The 13,093-nt window shown below is 46.5% G+C and overlaps 1 protein-coding gene across 1 annotated transcript in view; it reads right to left on the reverse strand.

The window, feature by feature from the left end:
• LOC116980828 (fatty acid amide hydrolase-like) overlaps positions 1-13,093 on the reverse strand; it is a 63,152-nt gene that overhangs the window by 27,762 nt on the left and 22,297 nt on the right. Inside the window, exons 7-10 of the mRNA XM_033033434.1 lie at positions 10,730-10,822; positions 4,902-5,062; positions 2,570-2,655; positions 1,477-1,560 (exon numbers count right to left, since the gene is read on the reverse strand). Of these exons, the coding sequence (XP_032889325.1) occupies positions 1,477-1,560; positions 2,570-2,655; positions 4,902-5,062; positions 10,730-10,822 (424 nt within the window). The remainder of the gene's footprint in view (positions 1-1,476; positions 1,561-2,569; positions 2,656-4,901; positions 5,063-10,729; positions 10,823-13,093) is intronic.

The raw sequence follows: 13,093 nt of genomic DNA on the forward strand, positions 1-13,093 counted from the left end.
CCATCTAATTTCCTTTTTTAGTTTATTCCTTAGTTCCCGAAACTCCTCCAGGGATGCACTTGATCCCAGCTGCCTATACCTGTACCATGCATCCTTCTTGTTTTTGACTAACGTCTCAATTTCCCTCGTCAGCCAAGCTTCCTTACGTTTGCCTGCTTTGCCCTTCACTCTAACGGGGACGTACACATCCTGAGCTTTCTTCAGCACACTTTAAAAAACATCCCACTCGGCTGATGTTCCTTTCCCATCAAATAATCTGTTCCAGTCAACTTGAGCGAGACCTTCTCTCATACCCTCAAAGTTGGCCTTACCCCAGTAGAGCATTTTAACACGTGGACCCTCTCCGTCCCAATCCATAACTATCTTAAACCTAATCGAACTGTGGTCACTGGTCCCAAAAGGCTCCTCTACACACACTTCATTAACTTGCCCTTCCCAATTTCCCAATACTAGATCCAGTGTTGCCCTCTCACATGTGGGGGCCTCTACATACTGCTGGAGAAAACTCTCCTGAACACTTTTGAGGAATTGCACCCCATCTAAACCCTTCACGCTATGATTTTCCCAGTCAATATTGGGAAAGTTAAAATCCCCTACTACAACAACCTTGTCTGCAATCTCCTGGCACATTTGTTCTTCTAATTCCCGTTGACTATTCGGGGATCTGTAGTACACCCCCAACAAGGTGATCATCCCTGTCTTGTTCCTCAGCTCCACCCATTTAGCCTCACTAGACGAACGGTCCGTAATGTCACCTCTGAACACAGCCGTGACATCCACCTTAACCAACAATGCAACCCCCCTCCTCTTCTTCCCTCGCCCCTGTCTAACCTGAAGCTCCTGTTCCACAGAACATTGAGCTGCCAGTCCTGCCCCTCCCTTAACCAGGTTTTAGTCATGGCTACAACGTCCCAGTCGCTCGTACCTATCCATGCACTAAGCTCATCTGCCTTACCCGTTAGGCCTCTTGCATTAAAATATGTGCATCTTAAACTATCCTTCCTTGCTCTCCGCCTTTCTCCTGTCTATTCTGTCCACTAACCTTTCCCACACCACTCTCCATACCAACCTCTAACCTCTCACCTGCCTCTGTCCTGTATGAGATCCCACCCCCATGCCAATCTAGTTTAAACCCATTAGCGAACCTGCCCGCCAGGATGTTGGTCCTCCCATCATGTATACAGAGATACATACAAAGCTTTCGTTTGTTTGCCACCCTCGAGTCAAGAGTGTTTAACTGTTGTGTGTACCCTCAACAGAACAATGCAATTTCTACAACCTACAAACCTCTACGTCTCTGGAGTGTGGGAGGTAACTGGAGCACCCGGAGGAAATGCACGCGTACACAGGGAGAACATACAAACTCTGTACCGACAGCATCCGTAGCCAGGATTGTAGCCGGGTCTCTGACGCTGGAAGGCAGCAACTCTACTGCTGTGTCACCCTAATCTTACATTCCTATCACAACAATAATACCTTTTAGGCCAACCATTCCGCAAAACGAAGCCGGAATTCTCACAGAACCTCCACCATCACTCCCAATCGCCAACGGACAAAGACCTTTGGAAGAAAATTAATAACGTTAACACCGGCCGACTCCACAGTGAAAGGCAGCAGGGTTTGCATTTAGATTGGTGAACTTGTCTCTTATGCATTCAAGTAACAAACATTAATGTACAGAGTCCAAAACTGGTCCACTAAAGTAAGTACGTTTATTGGGCAAGTATTCACATACAAGGAATTTGCCTTGGTGCTCCACCCACAAGTAACAACATGACATACAGTGACAGTTACGAATAAAGCAGAACACAGGAGCGGCAATCATGTAACTTGTAGACCAAAGGTTAGTCCAAGGTATAAAAAGTGACCAGATATCATCGACAAAGCCAGAAACTGAACCCAAAGGCAACTAATGGATAGGAAAAGTTCGGAGGGATATGTCCCAACGTGGGGAAATGGGACTAGTGTAGATGGGGCATGTTGGGCAGCATGGACGAGTTGGGTTATAGGCCTTGTATCCGTGCTCTATGACTCTGACGAATTATGTACACAGATAAAGTTTTTTAAACAGCCTCTGTTGTAAAAAATTAAAGTACAAAATATGAAGATTTTTTTTGCTTTGAGAAGATAATTCACATTGACTTCCATGCAATTTCCATTTTACCTCACAAAACAAGAGGTCCTTCAGCACATCGAGTCTATGTTGCCTCTCAGGACTATCCTTCTGTTTAGAGATACAGCATGAAACAGGCCCTTCGGCCCACCAAATCCATGTCGATGACTTGCTCACACTAGTTCTGTTATCGCACTTTCTCATCCACTCCTTGCACACTGGGGGGCAATTTACAGAGGGCCAATTAACCTACACATCTTTGGGATGTGGGAACTGGAGCACCCGGAGGAAACCCACGTGATCACGGGGAGAACGCGCTAACTCCACACAGACAGGAGTCGAGGTCAGGATGGAACCCGGGTCTCTAGCGCTGTGAGGCAGCAGCTCTACCCGCGGTGCCTCCCCACTGTTCTACCACAGGTTGGCGGCAGGGGTGCGTACGCTGGCTGAACCCACCTGCTGCCACGGCCGCTCCGGAGCCGCTGGAGCTTCCTCCGGTGAAGTGCTGGGGGTTGTAGGGGTTCCGGCAAACGCCGTGATACCTGGAGTCACAAACAATACAAGCACACTTCATGTCAATACCATGGTAAATGCACAGTGGTTCCACCCTCCCTGTGTCAGTGTGTCTGTCAGTGGATGAGTAGTAGAATTAGGCCATTCGCCCCAACGAGTCCACTGATCTCTGCCTCCTAACCCCATTTTCCTGGCTTCACCCCATAAACCTTGATACCCGTTCTAATCAAGAATCAGTCTATCTCTGCCTTGAAAATATCCACAGGCTTGGCCTCCACAGCCCTCTGTGGCAATGAGTTCCACAGATTAACTACTCAGTTCCTCCTCACCTCCTTTCTAAAAGAGCGCCCTTTAATTCTGAGGCTATGACTTCTGGTCCTAGACATCCTCTCCACATCCACTCTATCCAAGCCTTTCACTATTCGGTAAGTTTCAATGAGGTCCCCCCTCAACCTTCTAAACTCCAGCGAGTACAGGCCCAGTGCCGTCAAACGCACTGCTTGCTGGGCTTGGACATAGAGGCACAGAGCCAGAGCTTTTTTGTGGTGCTAAGCGTTTTCATATTTCTGTAAGATTTTCAACTGTTTTAAATTATTAAACCTTACAGAAATTTACTAAAATTTAAAAGCAAAGTATTAATTAAATTAGGTGGCCAGGCCCATAAACAGCTTAACGTGCACCTCCAGATTCAGGGAGTTTCTTCCCAGCTGTGCAGCGTAGGCTCACGAGATTGATCCCTGGGATGGCGGAACTGTCATATGAGGAAAGATTGAACAGACTAGGCTTGTATTCACTGGAGTTTAGAAGGATGAGGGGACACCTTATAGAAACATATAAAATTATAAAAGGACTGGACAAGCTAGATGCAGGAAAAATGTTCCCAATGTTGGGCGAGTCCAGAACCAGGGGCCGCAGTCTTAGAATAAAGGGGAGGCCATTTAAGACTGAGGTGAGAAAAAACCTTTTCACCCAGAGAGTTGTGAATTTGTGGAATTCCCTGCCACAGAGAGCAGTGGAGATGAAATCACTGGATGGATTTAAGAGAGAGTTAGATAGAGCTCTAGGGGCTAGTGGAATCAAGGGATATGGGGAGAAAGCAGGCACGGGTTATTGACTGGGGACGATCAGCCATGATCACAATGAATGGCGGTGCTGGCTTGAAGGGCCGAATGGCCTCCTCCTGCACCTATTTTCTATGTTTCTATGTTGCTATGTTATCAGGCAACTGAGAGCGTTCCTGAGCTACTAGCTACCTCATTGGAGACCTTTGAACTGTCTTTAATCGGGCCTTTTCTGGACTCTAGCTTGCAGCAGATTCTTTAACTGTGACTGTACACTGCTTAATTGTATTCATGTATAGTCTTTCCACTGACTGGATATCACACAAAAATGCTAGATAACATGGATAGGTAACGTTTTGGGTTGAGACACTTCTTCAGACCAACCCAGAATGTCACCTATCCATGCTCTCTGGAGAAGATGTCTGACCCCGTTGAGTTACTCCAGCACCGTGTAGGAAGGAACTGCAGATGATGGTTTACACGGAAGAGAGACACAAAATGCTGGAGTAACTCAGTGGTTCAGGCAGCATCTTTGGAGGCAAGGAATAGGTGATGTTTATGGTTGCAACCCTTCTCCAGATGTGCTGCCCAACCCGCTGAGTTATTCGAGCACTTTGTTCCTGCGTACTTTGTGCAAACCAGCATCTGCAGTTCCTTGTTTCTGCACAATCTCAATCCTACCTCAGCAAAGGAACACCACAGACCACCTGTGGCACAGTTTAGTCTAGTTTTGAGATACAGCGCGGAAACAGGCCCTTCGGCCCACCGAGTCCGCACCGACCAGCGATCCCCGCATATTAACACTATAGATTACACTTATACCAAGCTAATTAACCTGCCAACCTGTACGTCTTTGGAGTGTGGGCGGAAACTGAAGATCTCGGAATGAACCCACGCAGTCACGGGGAGAAGGTACAAACTCTGTACAGACAGCACCCATAGTGGGGATCGAACCTGGGCTGTAAGCGTTGCAAGGCAGCAAATCTACCGCTGCGCCACCGTGCCACACAAGTCCACCAGTGAGGAACTAATTTCTAATTGTATTTTGCTCAGACGTCTGGTTTATTTGCACATTTTCCTCTTTCTACTGTCTTTCAGAATCCATGTAGGATCTACTCAGCAGCCTGTGTGGAATTGTAACTCATGTGTCTCCTGTTTATGGATTTAAACCGTGATCATCCAACGGGCGAAGCGATTGATAATGTCGGGGTCACCTGTTGGCGTTGCAGCCCGTCACCCCCAGTCCAAGCTCGTGCATGTTGGACACACCGATGATCACCGCTCCCGCCTCCCGCAGTTTCCTGGCCACTGTGGCGTCCTCGGTCGTCTGCTTCTCGCCGAGGTACATCGTCCCCGCTCGGTGGTGATACGGGACCTAAACACAGAAACAGAGTCAGCGGAAACTCACTGAACACCACCCTGCAACTGTACCCTCACTCCCAGCACCACCAGCCAAGAGCAAACCACAGAGTGTTCAGGCAGCATCTGCGGAGAACAGGGACAGGCGACGTTTCGGGTCACGGCCCTTCTCCAGACTGATGGAATAGGGGGAGAAAACTGGAGAAGAAATAGAGGGGGGGTGGGACAAAGCCTGGCAAGTGATAGGTGGATACAGGTGAGGGGAGACAGACGAGGGATCCAGCACGGTGGTGTAGTGATAGAGTTGCCACCTCACAGCGCCACAGACCTGGGTTCAATACCGACAACGGGTGCTTTCTGTACGGAGTTTGTACGTTCTCCCTGTGACCACGTGGGTTTTCTCCGGGTGTCCAGGTTTGCTTCCCCACTCCAAAGACGTGCAGGTTTGTAGGTTAATTAGCTTCTGTTAATTGTAAATTGTCCCTAGTGCGTAGGATGGTGCGAGTGTACGGGGTGATCGCTGGTCGGCGCGGACTCGGTGGGCTGAAGGGCCTGTTTCCACACTGTACTTCTAAAGTCTAAAGGGAGGTTTGATTGGCAGATGGATGGACAAAGGCTAGAGATGATGGCGACTAGGTGGTGTTGATAAGGGGAGGCTTGAAAGAGGAGTGAAAGGCAAAGCCAGAGGGAGGGAAATAGATGAAAGCGTTTTAGAGAACAGGTAGAATTGAAAAGCATTAGCAGAATGTTGGAAACATCAAACCTAGAAATAGCAGAGGCTGGTGCTTAGCAGAAGACAGCCTTGTAATGAATATTTGTATTAGTAGAGGCAAGATAGATCATCCCTAAACATACACCACATTATGGGTTTTACCAATTGTTCAAATTATACACACATTTTTACAGACACAAGGAACTGCAGAAGCTGGTTTACAAAAATAAAAAGGCGATTGCAACAAGATCTGGATCGATTGGCCAGGTGGGCTGAGGAATGGTTGATGGAATTTAATACAGAGAAGTGTGAGGTGTTGCATTTTGGGACATCTAACAAGGGCAGGACCTACACAGTAATTGGTTGGCCTCTGGGTAGTGTTGTAGAGCAGAGGGATCTAGGAGTACAGGTGCATGGTTCCTTGAAGGTCGAGTCGCAGGTGGATAAGGTGGTCAAAGAGGCTATTGGCACTTTGGCCTTCATCAGTCAAGAGTATTGAGTATAGAAGTTGGGAGGTCATGTTGCAGTTGTATAAGACATTGGTGAGACCGCATTTAGAATATTGTGTTCAGTTCTGGGCACCATGTTATAGGAAAGATGTTGTCAAGCTTGAAAGGATTCAGAAAAGATTTACGAGGATGTTGCCAGGACTAGAGGGTGTGAGCAATAGGGAGAGGTTGAGTAGGCTGGGTCTCTATTCCAAGGAGCGCAGGAGGATGAGGGGGAGATCTTATAGAGGTGTACAAAATCATGAGAGGAATTCATCGAGTAGATGCACCTTTTAGTAGTCTTTTACCCAGAGTTGGGGAATCGATGACCAGAGGACATAGGTTCAAGGTGAAAGATAGGAATAGGAATCTGAGGAGTAACTTTTTCCACACAGAGGGTGGTGGGTGTATGGAACAAGCTGCCAGAGGAGGTCGTTGAGGCTGGGACTATCCCATCGTTTAAGAAACAATTAAACAGGTACATGGATAGGACAGGTTTGGAGGGATATGGACCAAGCGCAGGCAAGTGGAAGCAGGGTAGCAGGGACCTTGTTGGCCAGTGTGGGAGAGTTGGGCCGAAGGGCCTGTTTCCACACTGTATCACTCTATGACTGTGACAGTGCTGGAGTAACTGCAGGTCAGGCAACATCTCTGGAGAACATGGATCATAGGTGATGTTTAGGGTCTGGTAAAAATCCAGTTCAAATTCTGATTTCAATAAGGAAGACAAAATATTGTGTGAGGTTTAGTGAAAATTGGAGGAACAGCACCTCATATTTTGCTTGGGTAGCTAACAATCCAGCGGTATTTCTCTCTCTCTCTCTCTCTCTCTCACCATCCCTCCCCCTTTCTAGTTCTCCGACTAGATTGACTGTCCACCTAATTAAATTTTACTTTGTATGTCTTTGTCACCTTCCCCTAGCTAACAAGGAACCATTCTACACTTGAACATCATCCCCTCTGATCTCTCATTCACACCTCACCCTTCCCACTCCCCTGACTCAGTCTGAAGAAGGGTCTCGACCTGAAACGTCACCTATTCATTCTCTCCAGAGATGCTGCCTGCCCCGCTGAGTTACTCCAGCATTTTGTGTCTATGTTTGGTGTAAACTAGCATCTGCTGGCCCTTCCTGCCCAAAAGATTCTGAGGGTAGACAAAAGTGCTGGAGAAACTCAGCAGGTGCGGCAGCATCTATGGAGCGAAGGAAATAGGCAATGTTTCGGGCCCGAAACGTTGCCTATTTCCTTCGCTCCAGAGATGCTGCTGCACCCGCTGAGTTTCTCCAGCACTTTTGTCTACCTTCGATTTTCCAGCACCTGCTGTTCCTTCTTAAACAAAAGATTCTGACGTCAGTTGTGGCGAATGTCCAGCACCACGAAACAAGTTCACTCTGACCGCTGACATGTTACCATGCCAGGAGTTGTAGATGGGAGAGTCAGGCTACACGGAGCAGTACGAAGCTGTAGATGGGAGAGTCACACTACATGGAGCAGTTCGGGGAGAGATGTATATGGGAGAGTCAGGCTACATGGAGCAGTATAGAGATGTAGATGGGAGAGTCAGGCTACATGGAGCAGTTCAGGGGGAGATGTAGATGGGAGAGTCAGGCTACATGGAGCAGTTCAGGGAGAGATGTAGATGGGAGAGTCAGGCTACATGGAGCAGTTCGGGGAGAGATGTAGATGGGAGAGTCACACTACATGGAGCAGTTCGGGGAGAGATGTAGATGGGAGAGTCAGGCTACATGGAGCAGTACGGAGCTGTAGATGGGAGAGTCACACTACATGGAGCAGTTCGGGGAGAGATGTAGATGGGAGAGTCAGGCTACATGGAGCAGTTCGGGGAGAGATGTCAGACGTGATATTTGACGTTGCAGCTTCTCCTCTCGTCGTTAATATTTTTGGAAGTTTAGACCTTCAAGTGCAAACACTGAGAGTAATGATCGATGATTATTGACAGGTTTTGCAAGAATACACAAGAGGTCCTGCTGAACAAGGTCATCTTCAAACCTCACCATTCCCACTGCCCATGTTCTCTCTCTCACCAACCCCCACACCAGTACAACCTCCCCGGTGCCAAGTTCAACAGCTCTGCCCAAGACGGCAAGACATTGCAGAGAGTTGTGTGTGTAGCCCAGTCCTTCACGCAGACCACACTCCCCAACACTGACTCTGTCTACACTTCACGCTGCCTCGGGAAAGCAGCGTGAATTATTTATTTTTATTATTTATTTCGAACAGAATAAAAAGCAATTGTGAAACAGCATACAAAAAACAAAACAAGAATATTTATATAGTGTCATAAACAATATCTGTAAATAAATGAAATCGTATGTGTCCGAAAAGGAGCAGGAAGAAGCCAAAGCTTATTAATTCCCACCCCTTATTCAAACATTTGTAATTATCTTATACAAATTTAGCAGCTATATGTACACCATATGTACACCAGCAGCTATATGTACACCAAATTATTTACATTTATACACTAATCAAATATTTACAAAGCCATACAAAAAAGAAAAAAGAAAAAGAAAAGAAAAAACCCTCATACACTATACAGTATCTTAGTCATATTTACAACCCATCACCCTATAATCACCCTTCCCAATACAATCAGTATAACAAATATCCCACTCACAATCACCTATCCTCATCCCAATGTCCTTTTAAACAAGTGTTTTTGTACATCTTTTTAAACTGAATTATGCTTGTGCTAAATGTTATCTCCTGTTCCAGACCATTCCACAAATTCGCACCACAGATTGCTATGCACATACTTTTAAGACCGTTGACTTTTTCCTCTATAACTGTAATGCTGTAAAGGGCCTGTCACACTTGGCGATTTGTTCGGTGATTTTCGGCCTCATTGACTGACGTATCAGGTCACCGAAAAAGTGGCGGCGCGATGACGTATTGATGCGTGGTGTTTCCGCAAGTGTCGCAACATTTGTTTTGTCGCCGCTGGATTTTGAAATGTTCAAAATCTTTCGGCGACCGATACGTCAGTCAATGACGTCGGCAGTCACCGAAAAATTCGCCAAGTGGGACAGGCCCTTAACACTATATCCTACACTGATATTTTTCTCTTTGCACTAACTGTTGTACTTGTGAACTACTTGTTTGTACTCATGCACAGTATGATTTAATTTGACCAAGTGCTTTTTCAAATAACAAATAATATTTTCATTTTTTTAAATTCTGTTGCTCATCCTGAATGTTCTAAATACTGAACCGTCCACCCTCATCAACTCTCCTGCCAAGTGAACATTGATGTGTAAAGTCAGAGTATATATTGTTTTCTAGATGACGTCCAACTTCTGAGTAGGTAACCTCATGCACAATTGCAAAATTATGATGCCTTTCACTATTAAAACAGTCTAAAGTCTAAAAGATAAACCAAAAAAGCTGGAGAAACTCAGCAGGTCAGGCAGCATCTCTGGATAAACAAAAAAGGTGACGTTTCGGGTCGAGACCAGTCTGAAGAAGGGTCTCGGCCCGAAACGTCACCTATTCCTTCGCTCCAGAGATGCTGCCTGTCCTGCTAGTGACTACAGCTTTTTGTACCTATCTTCGGTTTAAACCAGCATCTGCAGTTCCTTCCTACACGTAAAATCTAAAAGAATGGATCATTTGTATTATCAATCCATCTTTTCATTTTTGCATCCGAGGCACATTGCATTGTACATTAAAGTTTTTTTTTGTACAAATGTTAAGCCACTTTAATGTTTTTTGGCATTGTTAGATCTTCATCTGTACTGTTTTGGTATCAGTATTGATTTATTACTGTTAAGTGCAAAGGTAGAGCGAACAGCTTTGTTTTTCAAGCTGTGACCAAGCCAAACAAGTACACTAGGTAGAGCAAAGGGGAAGATACAGAGTGCAGAATATAGTTCTCAGCATTGTGGCACAACAGTTCAATGTACAAAGTGCAATGTCCGCAATGGTGTAGAGGTGAATCGGACCTGATAACAGAGGGGAGTATGGTGGTGCGTGCTTTTTACCCTCTGCTGGACGGGAGCAGGGAGAAGGAGGAATGAGTGGGGTGGGACAAGTGTTTGATTATGTTGGTTGTTTTCCCGAGATAGTGCAAAGTGTAGAAGGAGTCGATGGTGGGAAGTCTAATCTGTGTGACGGGCTGGGCTCCACCCACAACACTCTGCAATTTCTTGCAGTCTTGGGCAGAGCTGTTCCCAAACCGGGTTGTGATGCAAGCCGACAGTGTTGTGCTTTCTAGGGATGCATCTGTGATAGCCTGCACCGTACACATTGGTGTCATTCAGTAATTCACCCATGCTTGGGGTGCAATTCATAGAACAGTACAGAACAGGAACAGGCCATTCGGCCCACAATGCCTGTGCCGGACATAATGCCACACAATCCATATCCCTCCATTTCCTGCATGTACATGTCCCATTATGGTATCTGCCTCCACCGCCACCCCCGGCAGCACGTTCCAGGCACCCACCACCCACTGTGTACTCACCACTTGCATCTCCTCCTTGATGCAGACTGGAATCCCATCCAGAGGGGAGAGGGGTGCATTGGCAGCGTATCGTGCAGTGGAGGCTTCTGCCATCTGTACACCACAACAAAACATCAGTGAGATGGAGGACAAGAGTGATGTCCAGTACATTACACCATTGAAATGTCTTGCTAAACAAGTGCTAAAGGCTGTTTTAATACAAGTACAGACATTAATTAGAAACAATGATCTGCAGATGCTGGTTTACAATAAAACACAGAGTGCTGGAGTAACTGCAGCGGGTCAGGCAGCATCTCTGGAGAACATGGATAGGTGACGTTTCACAGAGTGCTGGAGTAACTGCAGCGGGTCAGGCAGCATCTCTGGAGAACATGGATAGGTGACGTTTCACAGAGTGCTGGAGTAACTGCAGCGGGTCAGACAGCATCTCTGGAGAACATGGATAGGTGACATTTTGAGTCGTGACCCTTCTTCAGTCTGAACAAGGGTCCCAACTCAATAAGAAGCTTGTTGTCACAAGGAGTTATCTCCTGATGGAGCCTTGAACAGAACACGGAGTGATTTAAACTGGCATCTGCAGTTCTTTCTTACATGGAGTGATTCACAGTGGATGTTGGCTGGCTTACAAGTAGCATTCTGGAAGACAGGTTGGAATGATTCAAGCCCTGGTAGCCAGCTGATACACAAGGAGCATTGCCAAGTTGTTATTTGGCTTATTCCTGAATGTTTATTCCCAAGACAGACAGACCGATTGTAACCCATCTGCTGGTGAAGGTCATACAAAACAAGGCACATATTTTACAAGCAGTTCTTTCCCTGCCTGGCCCCGCTAATGCCTGCTGTGCACACACGTTTAAGTCAGGGCGAGTACACGATATACTGATTACAGCGTGCACACCAAGTGCAAACCGTTGTTTGTCAGATGGGGAGCGTTTTTTCTGTGGACACAGGTGCTTCTGGCTCAGAGGAACACACAGCTGAACCCTGCATAGTACAGTATGACAATGTTCAGGACAAACCCTGTTGCCATGGGCTACTCGATTATCCAGGTAATCATTTAATGGGTGCGGAAACTAAAGGCGTGGACCCCCAATATCTAAACTGCATTATTAGCCCCCTCCCCACCACATACAGCCTCTCCTTATCCAAAGGCTCATGAAACAAAGAGGACCTATGCAATGGAGTGAAAGTCATACAGCACGGAAACAGGCCCTTCGGCCCAACTCATCCATGCTGACCAACTTGCCCTATCTACACTAGTTGTATCTTGTCCACATCCTTGTAAACCTATCCACATACCTCTCCAAATGTTATTTTGAACATTGCAATAGCACCTGCCTCATCACCTCCTATAGCAGCTCGTTCCTTTTATGGAAGAGATGCCCCTCGTGTTCCTATTAAATCATTCCCCCTCACCTTAAACCATGTCCTCTGATTCTTGATTCCCCTATAAAAGACTGTACGTTCACCCTGTTTGGAGTCAGTGTGGAAACACAACTCACCAACAATGTCCCAACTATACGTGTCCCACTTGCCTGCGCTTGGTCCGTATCCCTCCAAACCTGTCCTATCCATGTACCTGTTTAACTGTTTCTTAAACAACAGGATAGTCCAGTCTCAACTGCCTCCTCTGGCAGCTTGTTCCATACACCCACCACCTTTTGTGTAAAAAAGTTACCCCTCGGATTCCTATTAAATCTTTTCCCCTTCACCTTGAACCTCTGTCCTCTATTCCCCTACTCTGCGCTCCATGGAATAGAGACCCAGCCTACTCAACCTCTCCCTATAGCTCACACCCTCTAGTCCTGGCAACATCAGTGCAAATCTTCGCTGAACCCTTTCAAGCTTGACAATATCTTTCCTATAACATGGTTCCCAGAGCTGAACACAGTATTCTAAATGCGGTCTCACCGACGTCTTATACAACTACAACATGACCTCCCAACTTCTATACTCAGTACTCTGACTGATGAAGGCCAAAGTGCCAAAAGCCTTTTTGACCACCTTATCCACCTGAGACTCGACCTTCAAGGAACCATGCACCTGTACTCCTAGATCCCTCTGCTCTACAACACTACCCAGAGGTCTACCATTCACTGTGTAGGTCCTGCCCTTGTTTGATATCCCAAAATGCAACACCTCACACTTCTCTGTATTAAATGGCATCAACCATTCCACCGCCCACCTGGCCAATCGATCCAGATCCTGCTGCAATCGTTCACAACCATCTTCACTATCTGCAAAACTACTATCTTTTGTATCATCAGCAAACTTGCAAATCTTGCCCTGTATGTTCTCATCCAAATCATTGATGTAAATGACTAACATTAACAGGCCCAGCACCGAACCCTGAGGCACACCACT

Source organism: Amblyraja radiata, chromosome 14 (genome assembly GCF_010909765.2).
Source record: "Amblyraja radiata isolate CabotCenter1 chromosome 14, sAmbRad1.1.pri, whole genome shotgun sequence".
Classification (NCBI taxonomy): domain Eukaryota; kingdom Metazoa; phylum Chordata; class Chondrichthyes; order Rajiformes; family Rajidae; genus Amblyraja; species Amblyraja radiata.